This window comes from Branchiostoma belcheri, unplaced genomic scaffold (genome assembly GCF_001625305.1).
Source record: "Branchiostoma belcheri isolate BF01 breed outbred unplaced genomic scaffold, Haploidv18h27 scaffold12, whole genome shotgun sequence".
Lineage (NCBI taxonomy): Eukaryota > Metazoa > Chordata > Leptocardii > Amphioxiformes > Branchiostomatidae > Branchiostoma > Branchiostoma belcheri.
This window is the reverse complement of record NW_017802602.1, coordinates 4,583,765-4,595,105: the sequence shown is the minus strand read 5'-3', so window position 1 is coordinate 4,595,105 and position 11,341 is coordinate 4,583,765. Positions and strand designations below refer to the sequence as shown.

At 39.5% G+C, this 11,341-nt stretch overlaps 2 protein-coding genes across 2 annotated transcripts in view; one reads left to right on the top strand and one right to left on the bottom strand.

Annotated features, from left to right (window-relative positions):
- The window catches only part of LOC109462718 (collagen alpha-1(VIII) chain-like), an 11,936-nt gene extending 9,234 nt beyond the window's left edge, over window positions 1–2,702 (top strand). The window contains exon 8 of the mRNA XM_019759277.1: window positions 2,592–2,702. Coding sequence (XP_019614836.1) covers window positions 2,592–2,696 — 105 coding nt within the window. The 3' untranslated portion in view covers window positions 2,697–2,702. The remainder of the gene's footprint in view (window positions 1–2,591) is intronic.
- A 1,109-nt stretch (window positions 2,703–3,811) lies between these two features.
- On the bottom strand, window positions 3,812–10,973 carry LOC109462877 (D-threo-3-hydroxyaspartate dehydratase-like). The gene is made up of 8 exons (XM_019759514.1): window positions 10,862–10,973; window positions 9,333–9,496; window positions 8,365–8,642; window positions 7,106–7,286; window positions 6,390–6,511; window positions 5,825–6,014; window positions 4,667–4,772; window positions 3,812–4,179 (listed from the first exon to the last, which is right to left on the bottom strand). The coding sequence occupies exons 2-8, from the start codon at window positions 9,485–9,487 to the stop codon at window positions 4,090–4,092; spliced, it is 1,122 nt and encodes a 373-aa protein (XP_019615073.1). The 5' UTR covers window positions 9,488–9,496; window positions 10,862–10,973; the 3' UTR covers window positions 3,812–4,089.
- Between the last annotated feature and the right edge of the window lie 368 nt (window positions 10,974–11,341).

The window sequence follows — 11,341 nt, the reverse complement described above, 5'->3', positions numbered from 1 at the left end:
AACACAGAGTATGTTTGACTGAAAAAAAAACGCTACATATCATCCATAGCTTTTGGAAACATATCATTTAAAATATGCGCGTTGGGGAAGATTAAATACGTCGTATTGTCACCGTATTGTTGTTGAATAAACGCTACCTTTCATATTGTTTTCGGGATCATATAAGCTAAAGGAAGAGGTTCTCCCTCCGTTCGCTTAAAGTGTGCGTAGAGAAAGATTAAACGCGTCGTATATTTGTTGAATAAACGCTACCTTTCATATTGTTTTCGTGAACATATAAGCTAAAGGGGGGAGGTTCTCCTTCCGTTCGCTTAAAGCGTGCGTAGAAAAAGATTAAACGCGTCGTATATTTAAATTTTGTTGAATAAACGTTACCTTTCATATAGTTTTTGTGAACATATAAGCTAAAGGGAGGAGGTACCTCCCCGTTCACTTAGAATACCCGTAGGGAAAGATTAAACACGTCGTATGTTTGTTGAAAAAACGCTACATATCATCTATAGCTTTTGGAAACATATCACTTAAAATGCACGTTCGAAAAGCTAGATTAAACATGTCGTATTGTCGCTGTATTGTTGTTGAATAAACGCTACCTTTCATATTGTTTTCGGGAACATATAAGCTAAAGGGGGAGGTTCTCCCCCCGTTCGCTTAAAGCGTGCGTAGAGAAAGATTAAACGTGTCGTATATTTGTTGAATAAACGCTACCTTTCATATAACGTTTGGGAAGTCAACATATCAGCTAAAGAGGGAAAGTCTGACCACCGTACACTGAAAGTGTGCGGAGAGGAAGATTAAACACGTCATATGTTTGTTGGTAAGCCATAAAAACACAACGCGAAAAACTTTTTGTATTTGCGTGCACCGAGGTCTGCTACAATTCATGTCAGGCGTTGAAAGGAAACAGAGTTCTAGGCACAGGCTCTCGATGATTTATGTGGCGTCTTTTCCTCCTTGCTTTAAATTGTGCGTAGAAAAAAATCAAAAATATACCTGATTGATTTAATCATGTTTCAAATTTGACTTAAATAAGTTTTGAAACAGAAATACAAAACATTTCCTATACCTTTCTGGGACATATAAGTTTAACATGTTTGTCGGAACTGAATATTTCAGTATCTGTAAACCGTGCGTAAAGAAACATGCCGTAATACGTTACATTTACAAATGCGAAAATCCTTCGTAAAGATTAGATTTCTTTTTCAGTACACTTTAATCGATCTTAAAGTCTGCTTAAATATTTCCCTGTCTTTAAAGTCTCAATACGGATGTCGTAAATTTTGCTTAAATATCTGTTTTCGTGCTGTGCTTGTACCTATGGTCCATTCACAGAATCTGATGTAAAAAAGGTGACTTGTACCTACGGTCCATTCTCAGAATCTGATGTAAAAAAAGTGACTTGTACCTATGGTTCATTCTCAGAATCTGATGTAAAAAAGGTGACTTGTACCTACGGTTCATTCTCAGAATCTGATGTAAAAAAAGTGACTTGTACCTATGGTTCATTCTCAGAATCTGATGTAAAAAAGGGTGACTTGTACCTATGGTTCATTTACAGAATCTGATGTAAAAAGGTGACTTGTACCTATGGTTCATTCTCAGAATCTCATGTAAAAAGTGACTTGTACCTGTGGTCCATTCACAGAATCTGACGTAAAAAAAGAGACTCGTACCTATGGTTCATTCTCAGAATCTGATGTAAAAAAGGTGACTTGTACCTTTTTTTATGGTAGACCGAACCAAACAAAAAATAGTAACCCAATGAAGGGCGCACAAAACGATAAATCGTACAAGACGATAAAAATACCGCTCAACCCGGCGAGATCACTGAAACCCCACCAGGTAAGCATACCGGAGTCGTCTGTGTGTACTTAAGGTGTCTTGTACCTATGGTTCATTCACAGAATCTGATGTAAAAAAAAATGTGACTAGTACCTATGGTCCATTCACAGAATCTGACGTAAAAAAGGTGACTTGTAATTATGGTCCATTCTCAGAATCTGATGTAAAAATGGTGACTTGTACCTACGGTTCATTCACAGAATCTGATGTAAAAAAGGTGACTTGTACCTATGGTTCATTCTCAGAATCTGATGTAAAAAGGTGATTTGTACCTGCGGTCCATTCTCAGAATCTGATGTAAAAATGGTGACTTGTACCTATGGTTCATTCACAGAATCTGATGTAAAAAAGGTGACTTGTACCTACGGTCCATTCTCAGAATCTGATGTAAAAATGGTGACTTGTACCTATGGTTCATTCTCAGAATCTGATGTAAAAAATGGTGACTTGTACCTACGGTCCATTCTCAGAATGATGTAAAAAAAGTGACTTGTACTTTCGGTCCATTCTCAGAATCTGATGTAAAAAAAGTGACTTGTACCCACGGGCGGCATTCTCAGAACTTGGTGTAAAAAAGTGACTTGTACCTACGGTGCATTCTCAGAATATGACTTGTACCACTTCTGTGTATGGCCTCCTTCAATCAATATTGACCATGGTAGAATCCTAATTGATAACAGCTTTATTTCTTATTACCCAAAATTGCATTTTTGGTGAAAATTACAAATTTGTGCCTCTTCTATCCACAGCTGAATGAGGGTGGACAAGTGTGGCTACAGTTCAAGGGCAGTGTCTACAGTGACTACACTCTGATCACGTCTTTCACTGGTTTCCTGATTCGGGAAGGACATTAAGCATTGCTGTCCTGTAGCTGTCAGACAGGACTGAGATGGACACATTGCTGTCCTGTGCTGTCAGACAGGACTGAGATGGACACATTATTGTCCTGTAGCTGTCAGACAGGACTGAGATGGACACATTATTGTCCTGTAGCTGTCAGACAGGACTGAGATGGACACATTACTGTCCTGTGCTGTCAGACAGGACTGAGATGGACACATTACTGTCCTGTAACTGTCAGACAGGACTGAGATGGACACATTACTATGCTGTAGCTGTCAGACAGGATTGAGATGGACACATTACTGTCCTGTAGCTGTCAGACAGGACTGAGATGGACACATTACTGTCCTGTAGCTGTCAGACAGGACTGAGATGGACACATTACTGTCCTGTAGCTGTGAGACAGGACTGCTGTCTTGTCATAATTATCTGCATCATTACAAAGATGACAGGACCAGTGCTTTTGAAAAGCATTTTAATACTAGTATATCTTGTACACAACAGACGTGATGTGGAAAATAAAATCTAAAATTTATTACCCTTTCGGAATTGTTTCATTATTTCTTCCCATTAACTTGGGAAATGATCAGATCAATACATACAATGTATTTACAACAAAAGTATGTTTGAAGGATGGATCTGTTGTTACACTGTGTTTAATTCTTCTCCAAAAACTTGTCATCCTTTTTTTTTTAAATCATGGAATACATTTATAAGGCAGACTTCAGAGATCTCATACCTCTGTGAGATATTTAGAGCTTTGTAAATTTCATGTTATCTAGTCTCACTGATTATTTTAATAAGGTTATTAGTATAATCTATTCTAGTTAATTCCTCATAAAATTTAAATTATATTATGCCTGAAAGTCTATTCCTTGGAATTACAGTTTCATATTTTGTCATTAATTTTGCATAATGATGTCTAGTAGTCATCTACATTTACATAATCTATGCATTGTGATTTTCACCTGGGAGTATTTGTTCAATCAACCATGCCATGACCTCTGACGGTCTGACCTCACATAATTAACTTGATGACTGGCTTCTGGACTTGACAATTCAACTTACACAAGACATATAAAATTTCCATTATTTTAACACTGAACCAGGATAGTGAGTGATTTTAACACTGAACAGTTATGGCATTTTCAATTAGTTATTCAAGTCACCAAAATTAGCTTTAGTTAGACAATGATCTAGACAATGAAAGACAAATCATGCAGAAAGGGAATAACTTATATTAACTTGCATAATCAAAGAGAAATGAAATTCTACCATACCAACGTTTAGGACTCAGTCTATTAAATACATATACATTTTATACATGGGAGTGTACAACATGTCATGTGTACATGAAACTGTGATAATTTTCAAAATTTCCACAAATTTAAAGTTTCATCCCATTCACCACCCTCTACAAGGCTCCCACACAGCAACAATGTCCTCTCCTGAATGGACATAGTACCTGGGGTGCATACACGCTGTAGCACAGGCCTGAGGGGAAAAAACAGGAAAATTAAGTTGTGAATTGTGAATGAATCTTGAATGAAGAGTGATTAGGTCATAGGTGTTAGTTTGAAAGATCATCTGTGTTGGTTGAAGTTATTCTGCAACAGGTTTGAACAGTTACTGTAGTTACCAACACTGGCAACACATGAAATTGTACATGTATATTACCCAAATTTTTGACTGTTCAACTCCAGACTTTGTCAATGAATGAGCCATCCACCACTTCTGTGACAGAGACGGGGGGCGCCATAAACTTTCTTCAATTTAATAATGATCCACTGCTCACTAAGTCAAGTGTGTCATCTGCATAACATGACATCACAGAAGCAGTGGATTGCTCATTCCTTTACATTTAGACTGGAGTTGTACAGTCAGCAAGTATGAAATTCCTGCTATTAACCACAAATACACATAGTGACATGAATGCTACTAGAAACATATCCCTCTGGTGAAGGTAATCAGTCCAACTCACATGGTATGGCAGTATTTTTAGCACTGTCCCAATGGGATATTTATCGAAGTCCAGGGTTCCCTCCACAGCATGGACCTTCCCTACTTCCTGGGTCATGGAGGACAACCTACAGTCAAAACAACAATATTGATTTTCTCCTGTTCGCAAAAAAAAAATATCCAAGGAGGCTCTGGCCTGGGTGCCATCCTCCATAGTCCATGGTAGCTAGTGACAATAGCCGGCGGTAACTACAGAGGAGGCACCCAGGCTGCTGAAGCTCCATGGAACTCATAAACTCAGTACAGTGCTGAGTCATAAGTGCCGTGAAGGCTGGCATGTGCTGGCTTGTCGTAAAAGTAGTCTATGTACTAATACTACTGTTGAACCAAAAATTCACAATCATACCAGCTTTGTATTCCAGTGAGTGATTCTGTACTCTGAAGCATTTTTTTTGGCTGGAATTCTTTTATTCGCCTTGTGCACTAATTTGGGGCTCTTCAGAGGATGTCATCCATAAAATTAAGTCAGTGTGGCCTTACACTCAATTCTGACCTGTTCAAATATCAAATTGGGCCAATATGTTTAATGGAACTCAATCCATCCAAAACTAAAGAACAGTGTAATGTACTTTTAAGGAAACTTACCACGCCCCACAAGTCACCCATCCCTTTTCCTTGGAAACTCTACGTATTAAATCAGGGATCAGAGAGATCACATAATAAAAAAATATTATTACAACACAGCAGAATGCCATATTCCGGAGTGCACACAAATCACAGATGTCTGCAAAAGTTTCTCAAAAAGCTGTCAACATTTAACAGTTTGTGAGTTTATAGAAGAGGGTCTGCATGGGGGATCCTGGCAAAATTTAGCAGGGCCAACAACACTTAACTGTAAATTCCATTTTTCCGTCAACTGCAGGAACTTTGTGGAGTGTGATTTTGAAACCAATCCGTCAACCTTGACAGACAAAATTGACAAAAATCTTGGGTAAAAACATCCAAAGGACCACAAACAACCGCTCTTAATCCTCAAAATGAAATATCCAAAATAGCATTTTAAAGGCTTGGAAATCCAATGCCCCAATCATGAACTAAGGCTGACGGAAAAAAATTCAAGCTGGCTAGAACCCTGATGCAGACCCTTGTTGAACTTGAATGTGTGAAGAAAGCTTCTCACTTGAGCTCAGGATGTCCATCGATGATCCCAAACCCAGTGGGGAGCTGCCCAAAACTGTGCAGGCTCAGCGCTGTCCAACCACAGTCCACCAGCATGTGGTTCTTTCCTGGATAATGTCCGATCACCCGAGTCATCACCTGGACAGCAATATCCTCCAGCGTGCAGGAACCAAGTAAGGACTGCTGAACATCTGAAGGGCATGAATTATAATATATAAAGCAGCATTATGTAACATTATGAAGATACAAAAACTCAACTTTCAGGTCATTTGTTTCAGTTAGTTGAATAAATCCAACTACTTAGTATACTGCAAATAAGTGTCATTCAGGAAGTGGAGGTGCCAAAATATGATACCTTACAAAATGTTTTCAAAAGCTGGAAACACTGTCAGCCATGTTTGCTTGCATTCTGGAGTTTGTGGTGGTACCATAAACTGAGTGCACCTTGTGTGGGTTGTTTTGGAGCCAGCATAAATGAATTTTTTGGATTACTTGGTTCCAATCAGAAGATAGTTTGGTAAGACAATGTTACAAGCCTTTCCAATTAAACCATTCATAGAACTTACCGTAGAAGATGTAGTTACCAGGGTGGACCTCTGTCAGTTGACCCATGCTGTCTGCTGGTTGGCTACATGTCGGTGTGGATCCTATACTGACTGTGGGGCACTCTATACCTTCCTGCTTTAGTCTGTCAATCAACAAGACAGCTTACAGTAAGATTGTGACATTCATACATGGAAGCTGCTGTGCTGTCAATCACTACAGGTAAGATGGAAGCTGCTGTGCTGTCAAACACTACAGGTAAGGTGGAAGCTGCTGTGCTGTCAAACACTACAGGTAAGATGGAAGCTGCTGTGCTGTCAAACACTACAGGTAAGGTGGAAGCTGCTGTGCTGTCTATCACTGAGACACAGGTAAGATGGAAGCTGCTGTGCTGTCAATCACTGTAACACAAACAGGTAAGATGAAAGCTGCTGTGCTGTCAATCACTGTAACACAGACAGGTAAGATGAAAGCTGCTGTGCCACTATGACAAGAATTATTATAGAAGTCATTATGACACATACAAGTACGTATAAGATTATTTTGCTCAACATATCATCTTTACTTAGCAAGCTATGTTCAAAGACAAAAGACTAAACATTGTTCTTTACCAGTAGCAAACATTCACAAACTTTACCTGATGTAAACTTAGTAATGGCAAATGACATTGGTGCTAGAACAGATACATCTACATTTTGTAGCATTTTGCATTCCGATATCAAAACAAACTTGTATTTACCTTGCTGCGAAAGTCAGGATGTTTTGAGCAGTGCGGTGGCCGACAGCCTTGACTTCCTGTGGACTGTCTGAGTGGTAGGAGTCTCCACAGTGAGCATACAGGCCTGCAAACTGCACCCCTGGTGTGCTCACTACTGACCTCACCAGCTCAACACCTTCTACTGAGTCATGGCTCACTCCAGCTGTAACAGAAACCCACTTCATTGTTTCATTTCTAGCCTGATAATTAGATCGCCGTAAGCTCAGCGCTATCCCTTCGGTGCCAAGAGCGTTTGGGGCCGCCAACCAGGTCTCAATTACCGCGCTTCGGGGGGTTTTAGGTTTCTTCGCTCACAACAGCTTTGGGTCAGTGGCAACAGAAGACTAAGCGTAATACAGGAAGTCAGCGGATACAGGGAAACTAGCTGGAGATGGTCCGTGGCATAACTCACCTGTGCTTGGTAAACACCGGAGCCGAAAAATTACCACCAAGCCGACCATAGGTTTGGTAGTTCATTTCAGGCTCAACTTACTTATATAATAAAACACAACACAACACATGAACAATTTGTCATCTTTTGATGGACAAAAATTGGCATATAAAGATAATGGAAAGAGATGTCATTAAACTAAGCTTAGTCTACCCTCCTACAAATATGCCCCTTAAAATGCCATTTCAGAGGGTCTAGATTTCAAAATTTCCCTGGGGGAGCATGCTCCAAGACCCCTATAGGTAACATCTTGTGCCTTTGGTGCTTGACTAGTTAAACAAAATTGAGATGACAGAAAAAAGTTTCAAACTTTCCAGAACACTGCCACAGTGTCCATCAAACTTGACTTGTAATGTATATTGCAACGGATACAGATTGAAGATTCTGAGCAAATCATTGTGTTTTTTGTGACCTTCAAGGCCCAGGGACGTCCCTGGGATAGAATGTTAAATTGAGAATATTTGGAAAGAACCATACCCCACCCACATTAAAGAACCCACCACATATTTAAAAAAAAGAGTAGGGGCATGCCCCAGTGTGCAATGGTATGAAATCTACTGTCTAGAAGTTGGTGATTCAATACAAATTACCCAGACAAGAATCCTGGCAAATCCCTGCCTTGCTTTAGCCACATAGTAATTTAGATTCATAACTCCTTATATGTCCAAGCCATTGCAAAGCTGCATTGCACAACAATATATAATTTATAGAAAAATCATGCTTCAGCTCTGATGATGAGGATGACAAACAACAACATTAAAATAAGCACAGCACACGATATTATACCTACCCCTGCCATAGCCACAGTCCACCTTGAGAAATACAGACCACTGTTTCCCTGACAGAGGTGTACTCTTGATGGCGTCAAGTCCAGCTGAACTGTCAATCATCACATGGAACTGTTCCAGCTGTGTTACCAGTCGGGCACATCGCTGTACTTTGTCTTGAGTCAGAGGTGTAGCAAACAGCACATCATCAAAACCAGCACCAGCGTAGAACTCTGCTTCCGCAAGTGTGGAGACCACGATGTGACGTTTTGTACCGTTGGTCATGATTTCTCCAGCTTCACTACAAGTACAACAAGTAGTTTGAAAATTGATTTAGGTCACTGGGTGATTGGATATTCCCAAATTGTTCTACACCAAATATTTGCAATTGTATTCAATCGGTGCACAATATTTGGTACATACGCATGCATGTAATCTACATCTAATATCAATTATATCATATCAATTATATCATATCATATCCAGGGCTTGAAATTCTTTTTTTTTTGGAAATGATGCACACATCCAACCTAAAAAATTTGGTGCACAAAAATTTTTTGGGGTGCACCATATAAAATAGAATAAGTAGAATGTCAGCAAAAACTATTTCTACAGAAAAGTACTACAACTTACAATGACTTTATCATTTTTCTGACACTAAGTTAGATTTAGAATACATTTAACACCTTTACGTAGACCTACAAGCTTAAGTACAAAGCTCAATATCTGGGTGCACTAGTGCACCCACAGAAAAAAATTGTGCACATGCACCCAGTATTTTGAGCCCTGGAATTTGTCATATCCGCATTATTATATCATACCATATCATATCATATCATATCATATATCAATTCATATCATATATCAATTCATATCATACAGAGCTATCTTGCTTTATATATGCATCAGAAAAGTCCTGTGGAATTTGATGACAAACCACAAACTAAAGTAACTGTTGTTGAATCTATTATACAGATTTATTCTAGTTTACATTGTTTTATGAGTCTTCATGTGTGGTCGCAGTGACACCCCCATGTCCTGACATCGCTGGACCATGGTGCTGGCATTTCTCTGGACCTTCCTGATGTCCAGCAGCAGTGCAGGAGTGTCCAGGTCAGGGATCCGTCCTGGGCTGACCGTTGTCATGATGTCTGTGTGTCCAAGCACATACAGAAGATCAGAACTGTGAAATTAATGACAAACACATTGAAGAGGCCTAGGAAAAAATGTTGTGTAATAATACTGTTTCAGTCCTGAAAAGGATTAAAAGGGTCAGTAGGTAGACATTATCTTTTTTTCTTTTTTATATTAGACTAATGTCCTTGATTACATTTTGGCAATCTCTAGTGATCCAACTTGTGATCCAACTTATACAGTACAGTTTAACTTGCACTTATATTTTCAATGTCAATTGTTGGAAAACTAATTGTTTGTATATTACGTCACTCAGGTGTCAGATCATGGAGCTAGAAAAGGTCAATCAGCTCAAAAAATTTATGTCCCTTGCAGGAGTCCACCCCCAAAAAAGGCTAGGGTTGGCAGTTTTAGGGTTGGTCGGGAAACAGGAAACACAATATTTTTTTTCCTAGGCCAGACCAGTGTTCTAGCCAGCATCTGTATTTCCATACTTGACAGAATTTTGTCCCTCATAATGGATAAAAATTTTGCCTGATCCATTATCTTTGATATATACAAAAATCAGGGTGTAATGATAGAAGGATGTGTTATTTAACTAAGCCTAGTTTATCAGCAAAATTTGCCCCTCAAAATAGCATTTCAGAGGGAACTTGACCATGCAATCCTCTTAATCTATTCCATAATTTTCTTAGGTTTGTGAGTAGTAATAAGTTAGATAATACAAAATTATATTCGTATACAAATACAGTACTACATTAATATGAAAGATGAGAAATCACCATAGGGCGAAAACTGTGTTCTGCTATCTTGAGGCGAAGAATGTCCTTGCTTGAGGTCAGTCTTATCAAGACCCACCACCGGGACCATACCAATTATCAAGACAAACCATCTTTACTAGTATGGTAGCAGTGGCCTACTCGTGTTGACGGACATCCTGGCTTTGCGGACACACGGATGCTACTGAGACAATCCTTGGCCTAGATAAACTGCGTAACTAAGAGACGAATCCAGTGACTCTGTAGCCTCCACAGGCCTTTCTACGGCAGTACGTAGAAAGTTCATAGCATACTAACTTTGGCAAAAAGCAGAGCATATTTCTTAAGTAAGTAAAGTACGTAATGTAATTCAGGTTCAGCCGCTGATGATACTTTTACTCGAAGCTGCGACCAGTAAAGGCGGCTAAACTCCCCTGGCAAATATTCTCCCCATAACGTAACTATGTAACGTTTAAGTGTGTTAATATAATTTAATATAGAGACTAGATACTCGCAAGAGAGCTGGGAAGCTCTAGTTGCTTCAGGACTATATAGGCAGATGTACCAAAATATGGCATATAAGGTTAGTTTCACCAAAATCAACCTTCCTGGTTTGACCAGTTCTTACCTGCGCCTCTATACGCACGTGCACGATGTGCTGGTACTTCGGGATACGATCACAACTTCACAACTGCCACTCAAAGTTTTGGAGCAATCACTCAGCTGATCGACAACTTCCGGTTTCCCGGCCCGACCGAAGGTCACTTCAGGTCCCTGGGTCCACGACACCTAGCGACGGTTCATATTCTAACAGGCACAGGAGGCTGGCCGGATTTTTGGCCTGGGTGTCTAAATTTTAGATTCGTGTCATATATCGGAGGTGAAGGCAGAGTGGAGGAACGGAGCGGAGATAAAGCGTTCACGGATGGATTCCAGGCTAATATCGGCAACGTTGCCAGAACTTTCTTTCTAGTGCAGAAGATGCAAATGGTGACCTATTCCAGTTTAGAATGTTTCACAAAATGCGTGACCTATTCCAGATAAAATGTTTTTAAAATGGTGACCTATTCCAGTTAAAAATGTTTTTAAAATATGTAGGTGTGTTTCT

What these genes read in the sequence shown, in the direction of transcription:
- LOC109462877 (XM_019759514.1), bottom strand. Translation starts at nt 9,487, where the DNA reads ATGACAACGGTCAGCCCAGGACGGATCCCTGACCTGGACACTCCTGCA. An exon ending in GATGGACATCCTGAGCTCAA is followed by an intron (nt 4,773 to 5,824) that starts GTGAGAAGCTTT and finishes TTTTGACTGTAG; the next exon opens with GTTGTCCTCCATGACCCAGG. An exon ending in TAAAAATACTGCCATACCAT is followed by an intron (nt 4,180 to 4,666) that starts GTGAGTTGGACT and finishes TTTTCCCCTCAG; the next exon opens with GCCTGTGCTACAGCGTGTAT.